The sequence below is a fragment of the Notothenia rossii genome (genome assembly GCF_949606895.1).
Source record: "Notothenia rossii genome assembly, chromosome: 1".
NCBI classification, from domain to species: Eukaryota; Metazoa; Chordata; class Actinopteri; order Perciformes; family Nototheniidae; genus Notothenia; species Notothenia rossii.
The window spans coordinates 75,094,267-75,122,062 of NC_136912.1; the positions used below are offsets into that span (position 1 = coordinate 75,094,267).

At 38.6% G+C, this 27,796-nt stretch overlaps 1 protein-coding gene across 1 annotated transcript in view; it reads left to right on the forward strand.

Annotated features, from left to right (window-relative positions):
- Nucleotides 1–6,750: 6,750 nt before the first annotated feature.
- Nucleotides 6,751–27,796, forward strand: part of LOC307043774 (ephrin type-B receptor 1-like) — a 105,057-nt gene continuing 84,011 nt past the window's right edge. Inside the window, exon 1 of the mRNA XM_079688576.1 lies at nucleotides 6,751–6,963. Within this exon, the coding sequence (XP_079544702.1) occupies nucleotides 6,870–6,963 (94 nt within the window). The 5' untranslated portion in view covers nucleotides 6,751–6,869. The remainder of the gene's footprint in view (nucleotides 6,964–27,796) is intronic.

Here is a 27,796-nt window from a genome sequence, read left to right on the forward strand (position 1 = left end):
CTAGTGCTCCCTTTGATTGCACACGCTCCGGATGGTCGTATATTCACAAATAACCCTCTCTGGAAAATCCTAAATTGTAGGATATAGTTTGGCCATTAAAATGCTTTTTGATTAGATTTCTAGCGAGAAGTGTATTGTACTTTTAGAAACCACGTCCAGTGGATGTGTAGGATATATAGTTTGATGATTTGAGGTCTCGCCAGGAGAACATGTACTGTATATACTACGTCTTTCCCCTATTCATTTCTATTGATGGCAGCGTCCATGTAAAGTTAGCGTCAACCCTCACGGGGTGAAAACAGTATTTCTGGTCTCGAAGTTTTCAGAATATAACCGTATTCCCCTCACTGTCAAATGATTTTACAGTGATATCTGCAGTATTTATCCACTAAAAAGCATCAGTTTATCCTTGTTAATTACACAACATTAATTGGTTTAAATTGTGTACACTGCTTTTGTGTTTTTCTCATAGGTTTTTCCCTTTCGATTCTGAGAGACACATTTCTTTTTTCAGAGGTGTTGATAGGCTAAAACATCGAACGACCCATGATCCTAGGCTATCGTTGAAGCTCGGTGATTGGATGTTTTAGCCGCAATGCATGATGGGATATGGTGTTTATGCGATAGGAAATCCAAAAACATTTAAAAAAGAACATAATACTTTATTCTGAGTGAGCTTGCTTTTCTCTTTGAAAGTCATCACATAAGGGCATTGTAATACACGGTTCGGCTGCATTAAATATTTCAAATCTGCCGTAGTTCTCTATTTATAGAGCCCTGATGAGAAGACCTTTGGACAAACTGGAAGAAATGCCGCCGAAACTCAATATGTGACGTGGATCATAAATATATCAGCAATTAAACAACATCTTCAATTTCTCTTTACACAATACGTCTCTTCGCAGTATCAATACTAATTCAGTAGATTGATAGATAGGCTATATTTGCACCATAACGGTGCACAGCTTATAGAAAAGGAGTTGTAGTTTTTAAAGATATTACTGATTTTCTTTGAATATAAGAGTGTAAATACTGAGTTGAGAGAATAGGGTTTTGGGTGATGGGAGACACATCTATGGAATCAGAATTTCAATAGCTTACCATTAAATGACGGATATAACTTTCTGTCTATGATGTTTTATAAATCGATATTAATGTGTAGAACTACAATATGTGATAATATAGCAATATCCTTTAAAATTATGTGAAAACATGAATACAACTACACATCTTCAGATGTTATACATACATAAGTGTCCTACACTACTAATAAAAAGTTATTATGGCATTGTATGCTGTGTTATTTGTAACATCTTCAGAAACTACCTTTCCAACTCCTCATGCAGTTGACTGTTACAGGTCTATACAGGTTCATGGTACAATGCATAAGCTTAAAATCGAGAGACTGAAACTGTATTTTTCTTTACCGTTCTGTTTTGATTTCACAATAAAGTTAATAGTAATATTATGTTTGATATTATAATGTTTTATTAACTAGACCACTGGGTCATGTTAAGACCATCTTTTCTATTGGTTTGGTGTTACAAATATCAAAACAATAAATGTGTGGATAACAAAATAAATCAGTCATAAACTAAACTGGAAACTTATACTGGAAAGTATAATTGATTGTGTTAACACTGAAAACTTGATAGTTTTTTAACCCGCACCGCCTAGTGGTTAAAGTATGTTGCATTTTTTTGTTGAATATGTTATGTTTGATGAAATATTAAGAGTAGCCTACATTATGTGTTATGCATGCCCACTGCACCTTGCGGGAGCGCGCACAGCGTAAAGCCAAAACTCACAGACATTTCAATGATTTGTACGGCAAAGTTAGGTTTGTTATCATTTCCTTTTTGGAGGGCATGCATAACACGGCATAACACCGGAGCCTCGCTGCAGGGAAACTTTGGCGCTGTTCCGAGTTTATTCTAATCTGGCAAAAGGACGGACTGCTTTCAGATTTTTCCGTCATTGTTAAAAAATATTCGTCATAGACGGAAAATATTTTGTTAACGCGACCTCTGCTGCCACTCCAACATCCATCCACAGAGCTTGAGGACTAATCACGGGGTTTGTCAAGCAAAGCGGATGTTGTAGTCCCAAACGATAGCCATAGGATTATGGGTAGTGTAGTGTCTTCGGCCATCCTAAACTCAGAAAAAACTATTTGTTTCTCCGAATCGAAGGTTAAAAACACAAAAGCATTGTACACCATTTAAACCAATCAATGTTTTGTAATTAACAAGGATAAACAGATGTTTTTTTAGCGGATGAGTAATGCAGATATCACTGTGCAATCATTTGACAGTGTATATAATAAAACCGGAATACTTCCGGTTTTATTATGAAAACTTCGAGACCGGAATACTGTTTTCACCCCTTGAGGGTTGACGCCAACTTTACATGGACGCTGCCGTCAATAGAAATAAATAGGGGAAAGAAGGAGTAGCTATACGTTCTCCTGGCGAGACCTCAAATCATCTTCGTAATATCTATCAAACTCAGTGGCGAGCCGTGACTTTTATACCTAGGCCCTCTGACCCCTCCCCTTCCCTTGAAAAATAAATAAATAAAAGAAGAGTTATTACATCAAAGCGTAGGCTATACTTCAGCGGAATATCAAAACATCAGCCTGGGGTGCAAAACGCATCAATGACAGCGACCCTCTACCACACAAAACAACACCATTTATATAAACACCTATCATGACAGGGCACAGCCAAGTAACAATTAAAAATGAATTAAGTCGGTATGGTGGCCCACATTGAAAATTACTTAGGCCTACCTTTGATGATCAAATCACTTAAACACAGAAAGTTCATCCTCCTGTCCTTTTGAGATGAAGCACTTGATGGCGGATCATGCAGCTGATCCTTTGCCACTCCAGTTTATTATTGTAACTCAATCTTGAAAATGACTAGGTTAATAATTAAGCCGAAAATAAAGCCCACCCATTTAGTGGGAAGATATGATTGGTCTATTACTACTATGACTATTGTCATTTGACATTACTCTCTCGTTGGGTTACTATAGAGAGGCAAAGTCCCTCCTTTTCCGGTGGACCTCATGGGACCTTATTTCGGAAAAATCAAGTCAATGGCGAAAGAAAACTTATCTTTCGATCCCGTTTGAATTTTGCCATGAATTGCACATGATCTTTGTCAATCTTAAAAAATAATTTCCATGTCAAAAAGTCAAAGTTTGTCGTAAAACTGTCGAAATATAAGACCATGAAAAATACGCAACGAGAAAGACTACAAATCCCAGAGTAAGTAAGTGATGACATAATTGTTTTCCTCCACTAAATATAAGAGATAGCTAAGATAAGATAGCTTTAACAAGATGCCTGTGTGCTTTGTACCAGGTTGTAATCATACCAGAAATGGGTCTTGCTCGTTCTTTCGCTTCCCGTCTGATGAAAGGACCAGGAGTGGCTGGATCAAGTTAGCTAACTAGCTAGTAGCAAGCTTGTTAGTTAGCATTACAGCCTTAGCCTTGTCATTTTTATTAGCCTTAACATGAAGTAACATTAAGTAACCAAACATGTTAAACAGTGAGAGTAGTAGTCATATTTCGTTAACAATTTGAAGAGTACTGTCACACCGGTGTGATCATTCTATAATACACCGTTTAAGCCTGGATGCCCTCGGGGGAGACATGCTAACGCTAACGCCACATTAGCATCAGCGATCTTTTCTACTTCATGCTATCTGCACAAATGGCTAACATTGAACATTAAAAATTAGGGCTGTCAAACGATTAAATTGTTTAATCCGATTAATTACAGCTTAAAAATGTATTTATCATGATTAATCACCATTCGAACTATGTCCAAAATATGCCATTTCTTTATGTATATTGTTGTGGGAATGGAAAGATAAATGAAAGAAGGCGGATATGTCCATTTAACATACGTATGTACGTATGTATGTTTATTATAACATTTTTCTGTGTGTCAAAATGAAAGACAGCCCACACACCTATCAATCATCAAACCGTGGGGTCTTATTTCATTACGTGTTGATTTATATCAACACGTAATGTTGTATCGATGTATATAGAGATGTACTACAGCAAAAGTATTCTCCCTCAGGACTTCCTGCAACAACACCACGCCGTTATCTGATTGGCCAGAAGACATTATCAAATGTGTTCTATTGAGAAGACGATCACTAAGTGCCAAAAGTTTTCAAAACCGTTTCTAGTCTTCGGTATTTCCAGACAAGTGACGACTGAAATCAATCTTACTAACTGCTGTCTGTGCAATTTACTCGGCGCGAGTTGGCAGACTTTATTTTGCTTACTTTAACATCATTTTTCATGGTGGGGCTAAGGTGGGGCTAAGCCATTTCTTGGTATGGCTGTAGCCTACCCCAGCGCTGCCACTGGTGGGATGTATGGGGCGGGCCATTCTGCAGATGTGTTAAATGCGTTAAATATTTTAACGCAATTAATTCAAAAAATGTATTACGGCCGTTAAAGCGATAATTTTGACAGCATTATTAAAAATATCAGGCAGTTCAGGGAGAATCGAAGGAAGGCAGGCAGCCTAGCAGCTTTGCATGACATTCTTCTGGACATGTTTCATTGTGGCGATAGTGAGGGTAGTCAATCCCTTAATTTGCAAGACAGTAGTGACGGCCATCTTGGTGACGTGTGTTGATGTGCGAGACCAGAGATGTAGTTCACTGAGCGGTTTCACACAAAAAAAGTCTTACTTCAAAGTTTTAGGGCAAAACATTTTTTTTTTTATAGCAAAATTATCTTTTAAATTGACAAACATCATATGTGACCTGCTCCATCGAAATCAGTCGCATTGACCCGAAGACACATTTTGATACACTATTGGAAAGAGGAGATTCCTAGCTTTCTAATGATATATGGATTGTTTTTGTACTCCAAATATTAAGCAAAATATGTCACATTATATAATGAATGTCACAGAGTCATCATTTTGAGAAAAAGGCCTTTAAAGTTTCCTCTTCTCTGGAATCCATCGATCTGATTGATCATTAGCGGAGCAAATGATCAAAATACTACTGAGGTATATCTTCGTTTGGATTACTGGTCTGGGGGAAGCTCATGTGTGTGTGTATAGGTGTTTGTGTGTATTGTGTTTGTTTCCCGGGGAAAACACTCACGAGAAACACCGGCTGTTGTTAAGCCTTCTGTGACGCCAAATGACTCCGTTCTCCGCCTGTAATTATGCCGTTACAAGCTTCAAAGTTGTATTTATCATCTGAATTTGCCGAAACAAGTTTAATATTCCGAAAGCCAAGACTTTGTTTATTTGAAATCAGATAAAAACAAACTGTAACGGACCCTTCCGTGTTATCTATGATTACTATACGCCTTACATTCATAATTTCAGCCGGAGGGAGGGGAAGCTGCGCTACGGAACAGCAGAGTGGCGAGTGAGAGCTGTCATCTTCCCTTTACAAGCTTCAAAAAATAAGTTATCGTGTGATTTTGGAAACAAAAGTTTCATATTCTGAAAGCCAAGACTTTGTTTATTTAAAATCAAACAAAACAACCAAACCCCGAAAAACTATTTTTTTACAAAAATCCACGTTTATTTTGAAATGAGCCATTGCGACTTCCGACTGATTTCGATAGAGCAGGTCACATATGTGTAATTCGTGGCACAATTCAAACGGGATTGAAAGATAACTTTTCTCTCGCCATTGACTTTAATACATAATTTTTCCGAAATAAGGTCCCATGGAAGTTCACAATATTTGAATGTTTTCAAATATTATTTTTTAGAATATCTTAGGCCCTCAGAGAGGGCCTAGAGGGCCCTGACGGCTTGTCGCTGATCAAACTATAGACCCTACACCTCCACTGGACGTGGATTCTAAAAGTACAATATACACTTTTCGCTAGAAATCAAATCAAAAAGCATTTTTGAGGTTGTGGACAATCCTACATATTCTAAAATGTAGGATTTTCCAGAGAGGTTTATTTGTGAACATACGACCCTCTTGAGCATTTGCAATCAACGGGAGCATCAGCCCAAATGCCACAAATTGTTGTTTCCTACACGACCACTAGAGGTGCTAAACTTTAAAACGTGACTATAGGTCCTAATAAGCTGCTGAACAACCAAACAAAGTCCATTGGTTGAAAAATGTGACTCAGGTCACCATAGATGCAAAATATAAAAAAACATATAACATTATTATACTATTTGAGCATAAAAAAGGATTTATATTTTAAGTCTCCTAACATACATCATGTATTGCCTAATGTCTATTAAGGAGACTACATAATGAACTATTGTGAAGCCATGATACATGTAGCAGAAGAAGCAGGAAAACCATAGTGTAAGAGTTGTGCTTTTTTTATGTGGATGCACCTTTGGTGCAATAGGTTATCAAATGTCCTGAATCAATGTTTAACTTCTCAGTTTAAGAGAAGATACACGTTAATTAATCACTGTAGTGAACATGTAACCGTTAGAATACAAATAATGATACAGAAAACATGAATTAGCTTCATTTGCTTTAACACAGATATGAGTGGAGTCTGATGCTTGTATTGCTGTACTTCAGTTTGACCACTAGGGGTCACTGTCCCGTCACAGAAGCCACCATGCCGGGTTTGGTGGGGGCTAACCATTAGGCATTCAGTCTGGGTCAGGTGGAACAGAACGGGTGATTGGTTTACGATCCGCCATGCTGTCTCCTGATTGGTCAGAGAGGTGTGAGAGGCGAGAGAGCCCAGCGCCAGCAGCAGTGTATCTGCTCCAGTCCCCGCTGACAGCCGGTGCAGCATACACACAATGAGGGCTGCGATGTGACTGTTTACCAGAGGAATACAGCGTGTTTCTGTGGGATTTTCTCTCTACTGTCAGCCGGATAATGCGAGAGGACAGGCGGGGAGTCATGTTGGCCATGCGGGCCACTTGTGTTGCGGCTCTTCTCTGTGTGCTGAGTTCGGTGTGCGCAGTCGAAGGTAGGTGTGCTAAATGTTTCACTGTTCATTTAGGCTAATTGTGATTCAAGCTGCCCCACTGCTAACAACCATTGTTCTAATAGTCTCACAGTTTAACTTTTTGTAGACCAACATAAACTTATTTTGTCATAAATGTCAGGTGCTTCAGTATTTATCGGTAAGTTTTCTTTTTAGGGAGGCATTCATATGAAGGCTAATTTTCGACAGTAAAGGTATGCAATGTGTCATATATTATTTGTTTTGCTGCTGCTCTACCAATAGGCTATGTTGTTAGTCTACTGTAGAATACACATTTGTATTTACACCTAGATTTATAGCATCATCATTATTAAATCGTCTTGAGAGGAATAATATACATGCAACTAACCACCAAGCATGAAATAGCATAATAATGTTAATTTCATTTCATTTTTTAATCATAGTGAGTGATGTTATAGGCTAAAATTACCTCAGGGATTCACTCCTAACCAATATCTTATAATGTGTATTCTCTGTGTCATATATTGTGTGGTGTTTAGTGCCAAACAACACTGTTTCTTCCTCTCTAGTGCACTGTGATGGGCTATTAAATCCCCCCTGCTGCTCACCTGGAGCAGCAACGTGTATCATAATTATAGCTCACAGGTGCTCAGTCACTCCATGTAGCTCCACCCCCTCCCCTGGTTCTCCCCCTCATGCCCAACATAACCTCCTGCTGCCCCGCCCGCCCCGCCTCCCTTTTTAAGGCATCATCTCCCCCTGCTTTTTGGCAAACATCACCTTCCGCCTCTTTTGTTGCCCGTCTACAAGTATGATCTCCTGCTACGTCTCCCGAGCATTACCAGCTGATTCTCCTGCTGCTTCTCTTAAAGCCTCTCCCACCGCCACTGCTCAATTTCCAGCGTCACATTTGACTCCTGCTGCTCCTTCTCATCGTCCAACATCCCCTCCTGGTGCTCTTGCTGCTCCTTCTCATCCTCCAACGCCACCTCCTGCTTCTTTTGCTGCACCTCAACAAGTATGCCATCCTGCTACTTCTCCCAAAACATGATCAACTCATGCCCCTCCTGCTTCTTCACGAGCATCCTTCCTCCTGCTCCTTCGTAGACCGCTGTACCTGTTGCTGCCCATTTGCAAGCATTGCTCCTGCTATTTCTCCTCAAACACTGTGTTGCTGCTTCTTCTTCCTAAGCTCCACCTTCTGTTCCTTTCCGAGCATCACATTTGACTCCTGCTGTCCTACTTCTCCTTTTTCTCAAGATCAACTTATTCCTCTTCCAGCATTTCCGCTTCCCTACCAGCTCTTTCTTCTGATCTTACAGTCTCCTGTTGCTCACCCCTAATAATCTATAACCTTCCACCATTACCTCCTCCTCTTCTGTTACATTACTATTGATCCTTCCAGTGTAACATTACTGTAACATGACTTGTGTGTTGCTCCTGCTTGTTATTCCCAAAGATCACTACTGGAACTGCACCTGTCCAAGCATGTCCTCCATGTGGCACAGCAACTTATACTCCTGCTGCTCTTCCTCAAGCATCGTTTTGTTTTCCTTCCAAATCATAGCATACTGTTTCTCCCTTTGCTCCCATTCAAGTATTTTCCTCCTACTTTTCCTCCCCATGCATCACTTCACTTCTTCACCTGCTGCGTTTCTACCTCACTCCACCCATGCTAACTGCTTCTTTTCTGTTCTTCTTGAATGTGACTCAAATTCAAAGCATATCCCTCTGCTCATGCCAAAGCTGCTCCACCACCTTAAGGTCCTCTATCTCTTCTTATTTCCTTACATCTTGTTTACCAGTATTTTCCGGCTTGCTACTCCCCGCGTCCTCACCTTTACCTCCTGCTGTATTTAGCTTACACTCCCTTGTCCTCTATTGTGTCTCTTCTTCCTCCTCCTCCTCCTCTTCCTGCTGTCCCTTATGGAAGCGCTAGATTAGTCTACTGCTGTGTTTTAATGGTGCGTGTAATGACGGGCTGCGCAGTAAGTTTCCCTCATTATGAGACATGTAAATGTGTTGAAGGGTAGGTCTGCTTTGATTACACAGAGAGGTCTGTGTGGGCAAAAGGTAGGAGGTTAAGATGAAGGAGAGACAAATATGTACAGTGGGTGGGGGGTTGTTTTATGGTCACGGTGGCCTTTTCATGGCAAGTAAGTGCTTAATGAACTGATGATCAAGTGAGTGTTGGTGTAAATAGATCCTCTGCTGACAGTCACTGCCGCTCGGTGCACACTTTCATATTCCCATCTGCACACTTTCCACACTTTATTTTCACCGTAATAATGGAATATCAAATTGTTGCTGATTGTGCACCTGCTAATTTAATTAATCAAGGGGTGGTTTGTGTTGACCTGCAGTGTTTTATAGTTCCCTGTGTCAAATAAAAACACTAGAAGAAATTAAAGCCTTTTAATATATTAGTGAGGTTCTGATCAAATGTTGCTCGAAAGTGAATTAATTTTTTACAAAAGGCTTGCTCTTTTTATAGTTCAGTACTCGACTGCAAATAAACACATTTTCATAATAAATTAAAATGATTATGTTTTTTAACCATTTGTATGAAAAAAGCCTCTTATTATTTTCAGGATCCCAAGAAGGAGTCTTCATATTCATTGTTTTGTCAGACCTTCTCTAGAAGACTCCAAAAATATTTAGTGTCCTGTGTAATGACAGTTAAGAAAAGCAGCAAAACCTCAAGGTGGTACTTTATGTTGTGCTTAAATTTGCTTTAAAAGTCAAGTATCATACTAGTTTGCCCTATCTTCCTCTGTTTTTCTGACATTTCTGAAATGTAGTTATGCCCTCACCCGGCTGACTGAAATGAGAAATGTGCCAGTTTTGAAATCTCTCATCTTGATCATACCCAGCTACCTGGTCAGTACCTGCCAGACAGCAGCTTTTTGAAAGCACGAAATCAGGCACTCTTTCAGATTTTTGGGCTAGAATACTGGAGAAGTTTCCTTTTTGATGAAGAAAAATCACTCACACCACTCACTTTGCTTTTCTCTGTGTAGTCTGAAATGGCTGCCCAAATGCATTGACCTTTACATTCCCTCTGGATTTACACTCTTTCATAGAGCCCACAATGCAGTACAGTAATCCAGCATTTGACCCTGTCATTTTGAAAGTCAATGCCAACCCTGACCCAGCGGATATTGTTGGGTATAAGTGCTACATATCCCACAAACAAGCCTTGGGAGGGGGTGGCAAAGTCATGTGTCTGCACCAAACACCCAGTCAGCAGCAGGCTCTGAAATCACTGAAATTGCTGATTTGTGTCCGTGTTGAGTGTCGACTAGGGGTCGAGGAGTTAATTTCTTTCCACTTTTTGAATGTAAGAGCTGCTATTTAATTTAGAAACCCTGAGTTTGGTTGCTGCTAAGGTATGGCTACATGTAAAATATGCACAGTACACACGATAAACCTGCACATATAATTTCTGCTCCTACATGTAAACTATTTTTGTCCTTTTCCCCGGAGCCTGTACACGTACGTGTGGTGCCCCATCTGTCATCTTCTAGGAACGCTAAAGGTTAAATCTCCTAGATCTTGTTTTTAGATGCTGGAATTAACATGACGAGCTGCAATTTGTGACTTTGTGTTTGTGTGTGCAACTAATGATGAAAAAATTATCTCCTCAGGGAAAGCTATCACACACTTATTGCAAAGAGATATGCAGATGACTTGCTGCACATACACTGACAGCACTGCTGCTGCCACACACACCATATATGCACATACTGTACGCTGCACCATACTCTGCCAGCTCATGTTTTAAAGATGTGCTTTCTATATTCATCTGGTGACAGGTTATGAATGTGTGACAGACATATAGTTGAACTGGGGAAAACTAGGAGCCTGGATGAAGATCCTTCTCACCAGTTTTTGCTCCAGTGTTGGTATTTTTCCTCAGGGCATCCTGTTGGAATTAAATATTTATTTCCGCGTAGCTTTCATAGTTTTTCAGAATACATTTTCTGCTGTAAGGTACTTGAAACCTGTGAGAATATTTACCTTTTGCACAGAAACTCAGAGTCCTGGGCTTTGGTGGTGTGTTTCCCACGGCGGTTTGGGCATCAAGAGGCAATTTCAGATGAGTCAGTCTGGCATTAATACCATGCTTCTCTGTACCCACAGGCTGTCAGACATCAATATCACAGCTTTCAGTGCTTCAGGAAGTCATTTCTAACAAAACACCCTCAATGTTTACTGAGATGTGATTAATACGTTCTATTAGTGTGAAAATAAATCCTTATCTTCACACATTGGCTGTGATTTTTCACACAACTCTACGATCCTCTTGTTAAATTTGAGGACAAACTCGCTGTGTTGAGCCATGTCAATTACTGAGGAAAGATAACTTTTTTTTACTGCATACCTTTCACAGAATTTCAATATCAAATGTTTGAGTGTCTGCTGTGGATTCTGGATGAAAAATAGTTATGTACTATATTATATCTATTTTAGTTTAGTAGGTGTTTTTTAAGTGTGGTCTTTTTGTTCCAATTCTCAAGTCCGTTAGTGCAAGACTCGGTCAACCAAAGATCATAATTTTCAAATCATCCGAGTCAAGTTACAAGTATTTTAAATCCATTGGAGTCGCTTATAGGGATGTAACGATACCAAAAACTCACGGTACGATAATATCGCGATAACAAGTCCACGGTACGGTATTTATCGCGATATTGAATAATAAAGGGAAGAAAAGAAAAATCATAAAAAAATTTTTTTCAATAAAACATTTTTTTATTCGGAAAATATTTCTTTATTACATAATAAATCTGATTTTTACAGCCTTTTTGTAGGATAGCAGTATTTTAAAGTGTCAAAAACAAAGTGACAGTAACAGACTGGAACAAGAAAACCAGTGTTTTTGTACCTACTGGTACTACCCAACAAAGTAAGCATTTTCTTTATGCCACTGCATCTCACAAATAAACAAGGACATTTAATAATCAGACCCTGCAATAAAATAAATCAAGTTTCACTTTAGTTTTTCAAGTAACTCAACTCAAACTCACTAGTCACTCACTCAGCATCATCAGACAGGTTTTTAGGAATATGAGAATGTCCACATTTCCAGGTATTTATAAGCTGGGGTGTTTGGGCATTTACAATATCCCCTGCTCTGGAAACAACTCTTTCGCTTGGTACTGATGTTGCTGGGACACCAGTGGTCGCGTTAACCGAATATTTTATTTAACAATGACGGAAAAATCTGAAAGCAGTCTGTCATTTTGACAGATTAGAACAAACTCGGAACAGCGCCAACGTTTCCCCGCAGCGAGGCTCTGGTGTTATGCCGTGTTATGCATGCCCTCCAAAAGGAAATGATATAGTTCCCAAACCGTACTTTGCCGTACAGATCAATACATGTCTGGGAGGTTTTGCTTCACGCTGTGCGCGTCCCGCGAGGTACATGCACACACGGCATAACACCGCCCCCCCCCCCACCCCCCGTTGACAGTTCACGAGCATGCTCTATCGTGAACTGTTCAGACCCGACGGGTAATAAGGGATTATGACGGATATTTTACGATCCTGTCTGTCAAAATGACGGACAGCGAAAAAGTCTAACGCCAGGCGTATTGACATGGCGAGATATAACTATATGGTTGGTACTTGTCAATGTCTCTAGGTGTGTAAATGTAGCCCTGTAAATACGATGTCCTTTTGTGTTATCTGTTGTTTTATTTTCATGTTGTAACCTACTTGCTGCCATGTTGGACAGGTCTCTCTTGAAAAAGAGATCGATGATCTCAATGGGACCACCTGGTTAAATAAAGGTTTAAAAAAAAAAAGTGTTTAAAAAAAAAATATATTTTTTAAAAATTATTATTTTTTAAAAATCGCGGTAGATTTTGTCAGTCTCACGACGGTATTGGGAAATTTATTTACCGCGATACCGCGATATTCGGTATATCGTTACATCCCTAGTCGCTTAGCATTTTTAATTTAGTGCTGTATGAACACAACCCTGCAATGGGTTGGCCAAATAATTATATATTCAGACTTTGCAAGGCCTGCCTGGCATGCTGTTAGGTATTTTTCATTATTTGACCGTTCATAATGTGAGAGTTGGAAAGTATCTTTTGGCTGAGTATCGGGCAACTTAACGCGACCTCGGTTTGGTTCCCCAACAACTCCTGAGGGAAATATCTCAATCTTCAGCTTCGTAATACTCCACTATGTTCACCAAATAGTTGCCAACTTTTCCCGCCTATCATTTGGTGCTCTGCAATTGTATGATCAGTTTGAGGCATTTTTGCAGCTGCCTGTTGGAAATGATGTTGAGTATTAAGGGGTGAACGCAAAGACCAAAACATTTGGCCTCATTTAACAGCATCGTCCCGTGTTTCCTTTTTCTTAAATCTGTTTTTGCGATCAGATGGTCCTTTCTAAATTGAAGTCCCAGCAAGTTCATCCTAAAGGAGGTATACAACCTGACTTGGGTTGCGGTCGAATTGTAAGTTATACTAGGAACCTTCCTAACCGATTGAAATGACCCGGAAGTACTTCAGTGGCAGCCATAATAAGAGCCGTTTGAATTCTCTAGATCAGTGGTTCTCAACTGGTCAGGCCTCGCGACCCACCATTTTGAACCACTGAAATCTATTCACAAAAAACAAAAAATTGTGCAGATATATATATATATATATTTATATATATATATACACACACACAGTGGGGCAAAAAAGTATTTAGTCAGCCACCAATTGTGCAAGTTCTCCCACTTAAAAAGATGAGAGGCCTGTAATTTTCATCCTAGGTATACCTCAACTATGAGAGAGAAAATGAGAAAAAAAAATCCAGAAAATCACATTGTCTGATTTTTAAAGAATTTATTTGCAAATTATGGTGGAAAATAAGTATTTGGTCACATACAAATAAACAAGATTTCTGGCTCTCACAGACCTGTAACTTCTTCTTTAAGAGCCTCCTCTGTCCTCCACTTGTTAACTGTATTAATGGCACCTGTTCAAACTTGTTATCAGTATAAAAGACACCTGTCCACAACCTCAAACAGTCACACTCCAAACTCCACTATGGCCAAGACCAAAGAGCTGTCAAAGGACACCAGAAACAAAATTGTAGACCTGCACCAGGCTGGGAAGACTGAATCTGCAATAGGTAAGCAGCTTGCTGTGAAGAAATCAACTGTGGGACCAATTATTAGAAAAATGGAAGACATACAAGACCACTGATAATCTCCCTCGATCTGGGGCTCCACGCAAGATCTCACCCCGTGGGGTCAAAATGATCACAAGAACGGTGAGCAAAAACCCCAGAACCACACGGGGGGACCTAGTCAATCATCTTTTTAAGTGGGAGAACTCGCACAATTGGTGGCTGACTAAATAATTGTTTGCCCCACTATATATATATATATATATATATATATATATATATATATATATATATATATATATATATTATATATATATATATATAATATATATTTATATATATATAATATATATAATATATATATATATATATATATATATATATATATATATATATATATATATATAATATATATATTTATATATATATATATTTATATATTTATATATATATAATTTATATATTTATATATATATATATAATTTATATATATATATATATATAATTTATATATATATATATATATATATATTAATTTATATATATATATATAATTTATATATATATAATTTATATATATATATATATAATTTATATATATATATATATATATAATTTATATATATATATATATATAATTTATATATATATTATATTATATATATATATATATAATATATATATTATATATATATATATAATAATAAAAAGCAACACAATCTACCTGCATTGCATTACTCTAAACGTGTAATAACGTGCTTTAACCAGTAAGTAGTTTGGGTTAAAAAGCTGTCAAGTTTACAGTGTTAACAAAATAAAATATACTGCTGTTTCTGGTTTAGTTTACGACGGATATATTTAGTTATTGTTTTGATATTTGTAACACAAAAGCGATGGAAAAAACCCACGCAACACAGAAAAGATGGTCTTAACTTGACCCAGGGGTCTAGTAGTTAATAAAAAACAATAATGTCAAAACAAAATATTACTACTAACTTTATTGTGAAATTCAAACTGAACGGTAAAAGAATAGTTTCCGGTCTATTCTGAGCCCGATCTCTGTAGATAAATAAAAATAAAGAACTACGACAGATGTGTAATATATTTAATGCAGTCGAACCATTTATTACAATGCATGTGATGACTTTCAAAGAGTAAAGCAAGCACTGCTGAATAAAGTATGATTTTATCTTTTACGAACCTTTTTTTTCATATGGAATGCAGTTGGTCAACCAATCACAGAGCTTGAGTGCATATATTCCTTATATCCCTTCACAGAACTAAAGTATGCTTTTAAAAAGGTTTAATGAGATGATGGAATCAAAGCTGAACTGTATCACATAAAAAGGCACATGCTGAAAACCCAACCCCAGAATGGGGGGTCTGGGGGGATTCTCCCCCAGGAGATTTTTGGAAATACTAACATATAAACTACGCATTCTGGTAGCCTACACTCTGAGAAGAAAATAAATAAATCTATTACTAACCGACATATTAATAATATTGTATGCCATTGTTTGTTTTTCATTTGGTTCTGACAGCTGAACTTGCTGCTCCACACAGAGAGAAGAGTAAAGAGGAGATAGTCTGTGTGAACAACACACTCTCACTCCATAATCATCCAGGAGCGACGTTTGGTCAGGGTCTCGTGGCGTGCAGTTGTGACGCTCCTAGGCTCCTTCAGCTTCATAAAGGGACGCAAATAGCTTTCAACTGATTAAAATGTATTCCCATCTGTGGCGGGATTTGACGCTCATGGAAGCACGGCATTCGTTTGTGTCGGCTGCCCTTAAAGGCAATGTGAGCGTCCACTCCCATTGGATAACGGAGAATTGTACACCCGGAAGTAAGTATTCCCCTTACTGTCGATTGATTTTACAGTGATATCTGCACTACTCATCGAATAAAAAACACCAGATTATCCTTGTTAATTACACAACATTGATTGGTTTAAATTGTGTTCAATGCTTTTGTATTTTTTCCCCTTCGATTCGGAGAAACAAATATTTTTTCGGAGTAAAGGATGGCAGAAGACACTACACTACCCAGAATCTCCAGCTATCGTTTAGGACTACACCTTGTGCTCTGTTTGACAAACCCCGTTTTTTTTCACCATTCATTCCAATGGCTGGCGTCTATGTCACGTGATCTTCAAATTTCTCCCTGCAGAGAAAAAAACATGGCCGAACTTCGTTTTATTCTCGGTGGAAAATGCCTATTTTAAAGTTAGTTTGGCCATTAAAATGCGTTTTGATGTCATTTGATGTGAGAAATATGAGTTGTTATTTCAGATTATGTGTGCAGTGGATGTACATGATCTTTAGTTTGCTAGTTATTACGAAGATTACTTCAGGAAATTGCGTCCATAGAAAGTTTTCATTGTTACCAAGGTGGTTGCTAGGGACGCTGCTATCGATATTATTTCTGTTATGTTGTGTAACTGTTTAATGGTGTTATCTTTATTGCTACCCCCTTCCCCGTCAATGCATAGTGTTGGTCCACAGCGCAAACGTATTAGTTTAAAAAAATCCGCATCTAAAGATACGTTATTTTCCCCTGTGCAATTCTAGTCTCACATCTCATCACATCGTCATTGACAAATAGACCGAAAACATTTAAAAAAAAATAAAAAATACTTTATTCCGAGTGTGCTTGCTTTTCTCTTTGAAAGTCATCACATAACGGCATTGTAATACACGGTTCGGCTGCATTAAATATTACATATCTGCCGTAGTTCTCTATTTATAGAGCCCTGATGAGAAGACTTCTAGACCAGGGGTGTCAAACTCATTTTAGCTCAGGGGCCACATGGAGGAAAATCTATTCCCAAGTGGGCCGGAGCGGTAAAATCATAGCATAATAACAAAAAAATGACGACAACTTCAGATTGTTTTCTTTGTTTAAGTTTAGTGAACTTTAGTGCAATAACAGTACAAGCACATTTAGACTTGGCGTATCAACAAAAAGCCATACAACAACATTAAGTCATATACTGGGAATGAACAAAATACAAAAACTCTTCTCAAATAACTAATTTGTCATTTTAACATATTAATCCTGTACTAACTCACCAAATGATTGAGACAAATTGAGGTAGAAACTTTTCAAGAGGGTTGAGTTACTTACTTCCTGCCTTGTAGGCTACATTACTTATTGATAAATAAAAGCTGTGCAATGCATGAACAATTTCAACAAACCTAACTTATGAACTGAAGTTACTGTCATTATTACAGTAAATCACACACTGTTCACTTTCTTTCAATCTGCACAGAAGACAATCATTTTTTAGATAACTATATCAGGGTGCAGTGTCTTATGCAGCATTTTAAGTTGGGTTACCCACTGTTGTTTTTGCTCCTGAAACCTGGCATCTTTTAGCTTTCACAAGTGCATCAATATCAGGGGTCAAAGCCTGAGTGGCAGCCAATTTCAGGATGTCATTTAAGTGCTTGTGCGTGAGCCTTGAGCGCAGCTTTGTTTTATTGATGCTCATTACAGAGAAAACTTGCTCACAAATATACGTGGTTCCAAACATGCACAACACTTTTGCAGCAAGGGCTGTCAAGTTGGGGTAACCTGGCAAAAGATACTGATAAAATGTGTCTAAGCCAGCTGCAGCAAATTTCCCCTTCAAATCTGAGTCACACTGCAAGTCTATTATTTCAAGTTGAATGTTGACGGGCAGATCAGAGGCATTCGCGGTGAATGGCGAGCAGAAAACTTTGAAGTCTTTCTCCAGTTCACCAAAAATCTGAAAGCGTTGCTCAAACTCCCGCAATAGTCCTATTAGTTTATCTTTGAACCGCTTCATGTCTGCGACATGTTGGGTATCGCACACATTTTTCAGACAAGGAAAGTGCGCTGCATCACCTCCCGCGAGCTGCGTCTCCCACAATGACAGCTTCAACTTGAACGCACATACGCTGTCATAATACTGCGTTACAACTTTGTTGCGCCCCTGCAGCATTGTGTTCAAGTTATTCAAGTGCTCTGTAACATCCACCATGAACGCAAGATCCTGCATCCATTCTTTGGACTTAAATTCTAACACTGGTCTGCCTTTTTGTTTCATGAATTGTTCAATTTCCTCTCGTAAATCAAAGAAACGCCTCAGCACAATGCCTCGGCTTAACCATCTTACCTCGGTGTGGTAAGGCAGGCCGTAGTTGTGGTCTTTATCTCTGAGAAGGTTGTCAAACTGACGGTGATTCAAGCCTCTTGATCGGATGAAATTAACAGTTTGGACGACCACCTTCATGACGTTATCCATCTTTAATGACTTGCAACACAATGCCTCCTGGTGCAAAATACAGTGAAAAGTCCAAAAATCACGTCCTCCATTTGCAGTCTGCACTTTTTCCCTGAATTTCGTCACAACACCTGCTTTTTTCCCGATCATTGAAGGCGCACCGTCTGTAGCCACGCTGACAGCGCGTGACCAGTCCACTCCGACTCTGTCCAGGGCACCCTCGAGTGTGTTGAAAATATCAGCCGCTGTCGTGGTATCCGTCATCGGCACCAACTCCACAAACTCCTCGGTTACGGTCAAAGTATCATCAACTCCGCGGATGAATATGGCCAGTTGCGCAACATCTGTAATGTCCGTGCTTTCATCAATTGCAACTGAAAACGCAATAAACGACTTAACTTTGCGCTTCAATTGGCTGTCCAAATCCTCCGAAAGATCAGAAATCCTGTGTGCAACTGTGTTTCTTGTCAGGCTGATATTTTCAAAAGCTTGACGCTTTTCAGGGCACACAATCTCTGCAGCTGTCAGCATGCATGTCTTCACAAATTCACCCTCGCTAAATGGTTTTGAAGCCACTGCAATTTCATTAGCAATAAGGTAGCTGGCTTTCACTGCAGCATCGCCGATTTCTCGGCTATGAGTAAACACAGACTGCTGTTTTTTCAGACCCGCCAGCAATTCCTTCACCTTTTCGCTTCTCTGTTTTCCTTTCAAGTTATCATATTTGTCGGCATGTTGAGTCTCATAGTGGCGACGAAGGTTATATTCTTTCAGCACTGAAACGTGCTGCGAACAAACCAAACACACGGGTTTCCCATTCACTTCCGTGAATAAATAGGAGGATGACCATTTTTCTTGGAAAACTCTGCACTCTGTGTCCACTTTTCTCTTTTTTGATAGCGACATTTTGGGGAGTGAGGAAGCCAAGCACGATAGACTGTAAACACAGGATTACTTCCTCAGCCCCGTTATACATAGTTTGCTCGCTTCACATAATTGCTATTGCGACACCCAGTGGACACATTTAGAACAGCAGTTTCTTTCATTGAAAAATTGCAGCTCTTTTTATTTTTTATACTTTCCAAAATCATCTCGCGGGCCGGATTAAACTTGTTCACGGGCCTGATCCGGCCCGCGGACCGTACGTTTGACACCCCTGTTCTAGACAAACATGAGGAACTGCCGCCAACACTGAAAACGTGACGTGGATCATAAATATATCAGCAATTAAACAACATCTTACATTTCTTTTCAAACAATACGTCTCTTTGCAGGATCAACACTAATTCGGCTGACTTTTATATTTGATCCAATTGGTAGATAGGCTGTATTTACACCAAAAAGGTGCCGGCCTTGTCAGGTATTGAACAATCAATAAATAAAGAACACAGAATTATTAAATATAAAACACAGAATTTGTGTGATTATACTAAATGATTTACAAATAAACACCACTGCATATTTACAACTGTTACACATGCTGATGTAACGCAAATGTTTCCAACTTGGGATCAATAAAGTATATCTTATCTTAAGATGATCGATGGCTACTGCCATATTTGCAAAATTTGCCTCTGAACCTTGACAAGTGCATGTTTTAGGCTTATCAATTAATGTAATGTAATGTAATGTTATCAATTAACAACAGGAGGGGTCACAAACATAAGACCAGCTGTTAAATAAAGCTCTTCTGACCTTAGCTGGCATGTGGTATATATTAATGCTGCCCATTATGGGCACAAGCAATTTTCACCCATTTATTAATTATATGTTTTAAATTTGAGTGTTTCCTATCCCCTAAACCTCCAGGGATGTACACAGTATACTGGCAACTTCTTATTATGGGAAATACGAAAACGTCTTTTAAAACTACAACTCCCAGTAGAGACGTGCCATAGATAGAGAACATGTTGTGAAACACAATATCGATGGCAGCGTCCCTAGCAACAAGTAACAAGTACTTAATAATAATAAAAGACATTAAGAAAAAGGCATTTTAAACAGTCATTAAAAAGCAACACAATCTACCTGCATTGCATTACTCTAAACGTGTAATAACGTGCTTTAACCAGTAGGTGGTTTGGGTTAAAAAGCTGTCAAGTTTACAGTGTTAACAAAATAAAATATACTGCTGTTTCTGGTTTAGTTTACGACGGATATATTTAGTTATTGTTTTGATATTTGTAACACAAAAGCGATGGAAAAAACCCACCGCAACACAGAAAAGATGGTCTTAACTTGACCCAGCGGTCTAGTAGTTAATAAAAAACAATAATGTCAAAACAAAATATTACTACTAACTTTATTGTGAAATTCAAACTGAACGGTAAAAGAATAGTTTCCGGTCTATTCTGAGCCCGATCTCTTTAGATAAATAAAAATAAAGAACTACGACAGATGTGTAATATATTTAATGCAGTCGAACCATTTATTACAATGCATGTGATGACTTTCAAAGAGTAAAGCAAGCACTGCTGAATAAAGTATGATTTTATCTTTTACGAAACGTTTTTTTTCATATGGAATGCAGTTGGAGGTCAACCAATCACAGAGCTTGAGAACTAATCACGGGGTTTTTCAAACAGAGCCCATGGTGTAGTCCTAAACGATAGCTGGGGATTCTGGGTAGTGTAGTGTCTTCTGCCATCCTTTACTCCGAAAAAATATTTGTTTCTCCGAATCGAAGGGAAAAAATACAAAAGCATTGCACAACATTTAAACCAATCAATGTTGTGTAATTAACAAGGATAATCTGGTGTTTTTTAGTCGATGAGTAGTGCAGTGCAGATATCAATGTAAAATCAATCGACAGTAAGGGGAATACTTACTTCCAGGTGTACAATTCTCCGTTATCCAATGGGAATGGACGCTCACATTGCCTTTTTAAGGGCAGCCGACACAAACGAATGCCGTGCTTCCATGAGCGTCAAATCCCGCCGCAGATGGGAATACATTTTAATCAGTTGAAAGCTATTTGCGTCCCTTTTAGGAAGCTGAAGGAGCCTAGGAGCGTCACAACTGCACGCCACGGGACCTTGACCAAACGTCGCTCCTGGACGATTATGGAGTGAGAGTGTGTTGGTGTGAATTACTTTAAATTGTGGATAAGGGTAGATATCCCCCATTGTTCTGTGACCTGTTAATCATCAAACCGGGGGTCATATTTCATTATGTGTTCATTTTTATCTGAAGTTGTACCCATGGATGTATAAAGAATAGTTCTAAATTATAGACTGGCGAAGTCCCTCCCCTACCGGGGGAGCTCCATGGGACCTTATTTCGGAAAAATTATGTATTGAAGTCAATGGAGGGAGAAAGATTATCTTTCGATCCCGTTTGAATTGTGCCACAAATTACACATATGATGTTTGTCAATTTAAAAGATCATTTTGCAAGTCAAAAAAATAAAAATGTGTCGTAAAACTGTGAAGTAACACATTTTTTTGTGTGAAACTCTTAATGAACTACATCTCTGGTCTCGCAGACTCTCACAACAATACACGTCACCAAGATGGCCGCCACTACTGTCTTGTCAAAAAAGGGATTGACTACCCTCACTATCACCACAAGGAAACACGTCCAGAAGAATGTCATGCAAAGCTGCCTGCGTTCCTTTAATTCTCTCTGAACTGCCCGATCTTTTTAATGTTTAATGTCAACCATTTGTGCAGGTAGCATGAAGTAGAACAGATCGCCGATGTTAATGTAGCGTTAGCATTTCTCCCCCGGGCTTAAATGGTGTATTATAGAATGATCACACCGGTGTGACAGTACTCTTCAAAGGGTTCACGAAATATGACTACTACTCTTACTGTTTAACATTTTTGGTTACTTGATGTTACTTGATGTTAAGGCTAATAAAAATGACAAGGCTAAGACTGTAATGCTAACTAACATGCTAGCTACTAGCTAGGTGGCTAACTTGATCCAGCCACTCCTGGTCCTTTCATCAGACGGGAAGCGAAAGAACGAGCATGACATGCTGGTATGATAACAACCTGGTACTAAGCACACAGGCATCTTGTTAAAGTTATCTTATCTTAGCTATCTCTAATATTTGGCGGAGGAAAACAATTGTGACATCAGTTATGACATCACTTACGCGTCTCTGGGATTTGTAGTTTTTCTAGTCGTATTTTTCATAATCTTATATTTCAACAGTTTTATGACAAACTGTGACTTTTTTGACATGGAAATGATTTTTTAAGATTGAAAAACATCATATGTGTAATTCATGACACAATTCAAATGAAAGATACATTTTCTCTCTCCATTGACTTCAATACATAATGTTTCCGAAATAAGGTCCAATGGACCGGAAGTAGATGGGCGTGACTTCGCCACTTTATTCTCCGTGGGGACTTCCGACAACAATCTTGATTCTGATTGGCCAGAAGACTCGAAAAAAACTCAGCAAAGATGTTTTATTGAGAAGATGATCACTACGTGACAGAAGTTTTCAAAACTGTTTATTGTCTCCGGTACTTCCAGTCCAACGCCTACTGCATGCACAGCGTTAGAAAATTGGACCTTCCAAATAAAAGTTTGACTTTTTTCCCAAATTCTTTTTTTCTTCACTCACACCCACCAGTTGAGAACCACTGCTCTAGATGATAGGAAAGGAGCTTTGAAAATTCCTTTATAACCTCCGTTAGATTAGGAACCACTGGACCTTCCTTTACGAAAAGAAAGGAGAAAATGCTGTCCCACAATGCCTTGCGGCTGCAACATTTACCGTGACACAACATTCATCCGTTCACGGAAACAACCGATTATGATGGGGAAATGCATATCGTGAAAGTTACGGTACTTTTAAGCATTTTACAATTCATGTAGTAACTTGCCAAAGTGCTTTGTTTTGAATGTTCTACACTATAATGATCAAAAAGAGAAATATGAACGTTACTTTACCAAGAACGAGTTGATAGGAAAAGACGATAGGAGCTGATTTTTGGACAATTTGACTAAAACCAAGTTGTTTTTTGCATATAGAAATGAAAAAGAATAGACTATGCTGTCAAATGATCCTAAACAAAGAGGGTGGCGTAACAAGAACAATTGCAGGAAGTTGACCGAGCTGTCATTTTTTGAAAAGTCGGGAGTGAATGTAAAATAACACAAAAAGATGCACAGGGTGTTATAAAGTGTGCATACAGTATAGACCATAATGCATTGTGCAAGTGGCCTTTAAGAAGACATGTTGAAATGGTTTGTGAAATGGGCCCAATGAGCTGGGAGAGACTAACATTCTCAGTAGAGCAGAGGGGATTAAACAGCTTTATGCTTGACATGGAAATCTTTGTTGGTGTGTGACCTCTAAGGGGATGAATATAGGCTTACAGTATAGGCATCCAGAAAGTGCCGTGATACAAGAGGAGCGGCCCTGCTGTAAACAACCTGCCCTGTGCATATACTGATTATATAAACAACAGTAAATCAGCATCTAAAGCACCTTTTATTACCAGCATTTAACGACAATCACTATATCTCTACTGAAGCTGCCAATGCTGACATGTTTAAAAAAGTGTGAATTGATTTTCAACTGCAGTGCGAAGCAGAAGGCTCGCACATTATAAAACGCTTTGCCAGCCAAACTCCTCAAGTTATTTGCATAACAACCGGTCTGAATAGATTATATTTCCCTGATATGAGACTATAATTGAAACGGAGCAATGATGGGCACAAAAGGAATGAAGGAATCCTTCACCTACAATTCTGTCTGTTTTGGCTTGGGTCCATTATGCTGTCACTTCAACTCATTTGCAGCTCAAAGAGTCACATCAATACACATCAATATTAGACATACTTCAATGGGATGCTGCTTTAGTTTCTCTGTCTTCTATTTTTGAATATGTGAGGTAGGCGATAGAATCAATTACCCTTTGTTTAAGATAAAGGCTAAATAATTTAGCACACACAAATAAATGCTTTTATTCGATCTTGTCCACAGGCCGCTCTCCAACTGCTCTGCCTACTGACCAGAGAGGAGATTAAAAACAGAGAATAGGAGAATACTTTGAATGACCTTTACCTTTTTTCAAGGGCATATTATGGATAAAGGAAGCAATGGTTGCTAAAAAGATTGCAACCATTTTACAAGATAAAAAAAAAAGAAGGCAGATGTTGATGATTATACCGACAATTATTAACCACATTCTTTTACATGTGTTAAGACAGAAGATGTGACGTGAAGTTGTTTAAAAGCATCTTTAAAGATAGTAATGTTTTTCTGTTTATCTAATGGTGATATACAGTAGCAGTAGTATTGAAAGTCACTCCTTGTGTTCTATTCCGTTCTTTCTGTATGCATAATATATGTATGCCTATTGCAGCTCTGAGCTTTAGACCCTTTACATCTCATCTCAGCATACGATTGAACATAATGGCCCATTATTTATTAGCTGGTTGAGAGTTGGCACGATGCCAGCCTCTTGAGGGTTCCTGTCGTGGGCATATGGTCTGACAGCCACACTGGAAATGAAGGGCTGTGTCACTGTTTAATCTAAAGTAAAGGACATCAATCAAGTATAGGGGGACAAAATACATTGAAAAATATTCTAAATGTAATCAAAAACAAGGTTTTTGAACAGCCTGGCCCATACTACGCTTTACCCGCCCATTAGTTGGCATGTTGTTGGACCTCATATGGAAGTACAATGGGCGTCAATTGATCATTCTATTTTATGTTTAAGGGGACCCTATTATGCTTTTTTTGGGTTTTCCCTTTCCTGTAGTTTGTTTTTATAGATACATGCATATCTTTTTTGTATGTAAATGGTCTGAAAGGCAACATAATGATTCAGTCATTTATTTAACTAGTCCGTCCAAGTGAACATCAAAATAAACAAAAACTCATGCACTTCAAAACACATGACAAATATATTTAATACATTTCAAAATGACAATCTTTTTAGTAATATCCCCACTTTGTGTTTTCCTCAAAATTACAAGAAGCACAAAGCAACTGTCAGTGAAGAAAATGTATTTACAACAAAGCATAAGATTTTCACAATTTAAAAAGCCTGAAAAAACTATAAACGACCTTAAGGATCAAATGAAAGAAGGTTGAATCAATTAAATATATCACTGTTTCTGCAGATGTCAGAAGTTATTTATCTCTTTGTCAAAACCACTTCTTATAATTTCAGTTCTCTACCTGCACCGAGTAGAGGAACCCTTGTCCTGTGTTACTATTCTAGTTTAAACTACATAAACTTAGTAGGTGCTCTTTAAGCGCCAGTGCTCCTTAATAGCAGTTTTACACTTGCTTGGTTTCATCCACACTGCCTTTTACAGCCACAGGCTTGTGTTCTTCGGGCCGCAGAGCCGCTCTGCTGGAGCAGCGGGGCGTTCACTTGTTCGGCTCGGGAAGAGAAAGAAAGTGACCGCAGGAAAAAGGAAGATTATTGTTCAGGTCCAACACGTGTACTCTTGAGTGACGGCTTTTGTCTGTCAAAATGTCAGAGGCATGAACGATGCCCTAATCATGACCCCACATTTCAGGCTTTTGTGTGATTGTATTTCTTTCTGTTTTTGTTCTCCTTATTAGTTTTCAGTATAACTGGGGCAAAGCAAAAACCAGGGCAGAGCATAAACTCGACAGGAGCAATTTTAGTTTGACAGTTTTACTCTGCGTGACATCAGTTATGATAGGAGATCTCCTGAGAGTTGGAGAGAGCAAAAGATGGATCGAAGACAGAAAATGAGTTAAAGAAAGAAGAAAGAAGTAGTGCATATAGAGACGGTGAACCCAGTGATTAGCCGTGTGTAGTTTGACATCGCAGCAGAGAGCCAATAAGTGTCAGGTCCCTCCCACAGGGGAGCCATTTTAACAAGCTCTTGGTGTTTGAGTGGCTGTTAGCAGGCCTGTAATCCAACCGGCAATTTCTGACTACTGTGAAATTTAAAATATAAAACTGTGAACACGTACATAGTTATGCATATGTCAGACACCCACAGGAACCATCAGCATTTACACGTTTGTCAGCTTTAGATTTTACATGAAATTATATATGCCTTTTATATTATTATTATTTAATAGGCAAAGCTCTCCCAAATGAACCTGAGATTGCAAATCACAAATAAGGACTTTGAGAACTGGCCCTTGTTTAAAGCGTTGTCTTTGAGGAAAGATAGAGATGGGAGGAACAGGCGGAGATGAGCCAGATTTAGTATTTACAATACAAACACAGCTATACTGCAAACATACAATGCTGTGTGTGCTTTAAGCCTCTGGCCCAGCTGGACCCTTCTGAGCTGAAACACATTTCTTCACCTCACAATGAGCAAATACATTTTTTATTTGGGTCCTTGTCTGGAGTACACACAATAGCGTACAGAATACTTGATTGTTTGTATAATATCTTCACTGGAACAACATCTTTGGTGTACACTCTGCCATCCCAATTTTATACACAGCAGACATTTGTTTTGCGAGATTTAAATCACGTTCAGTCATCTCTCAGTTGACTACAATTGTACATTCAGAATTTGTCAGGAGCTATGACATTAAAGTGAATTACCCAAAAAAAAGGAAACTTGTATATAATGCAGTCACATAAAACAACACTGTTTCATTGACTTACATGTGTTGTAGCCCTGAGGTGTTTCCAATATTGAGGTTAACAACAATTCTTAACACATTTCTAGTATAGCAGACTAAGGCTAATGTGTGGTGCTAACATCAAAATGTACCGTAAAAGTAAATGTTGTATGCATTTTGCTCTTGAGGACTAGGGAAGAAAAGGTATTCTTAACACACATTTTATTTCAAGTCTATTTTTTTCCAGTTGGTCATTGAGCTTATTATTTATCATCAAAAGTGCTGAAATGCTAATTTAGCTAGTTAAAGAAAAATGATAATGTTCATGATAAACGTCGCATTGTTTTCAGTATAATCTTGTCCATTATTCAAATTCAAGTATTAATTGTTTCAAAAACTAAGCAATATATTTCACAAACATAGTCTTGCCCTAACTGATGACATTGATAAAAACTGTTACCATACATTAGCAGTATCTTTCTCTTAGGTGATGCCTGATACATGATAGAGTCCAACTTGTACAACTCTTACTTCACTGCCTCTTTGAGTGCACTGTATTTATTTTTAAAGAGATTTAGGAAAGCCACAGCAGAGAGCAACACTCAGCTGGGGATCCAATTTAAACTTGAACACTGGCAAACTGTCCTCCGAGACTCACAGAAAGTAAAAGACAGAAGTGAATGGGGCAGAGGTCGCGATGGGGAGGGAGGGAAGCAGAGATTCACAGACAGAAGAAAATTGAACTTGGATGCAGCTGTTGTATTGCAGCCCTCAAGGTGGATTCAGAAAGAGACACAGGGACATCTCTATGACAGCAGGTGTGTACAGTATGTGTGTGTACTCAAGCGAACATATGCGGTTGACTACACATCAACATTTGACTTTGACGACCCTCACACACTCACGCACAAAGCCATACTTTTTGCTCT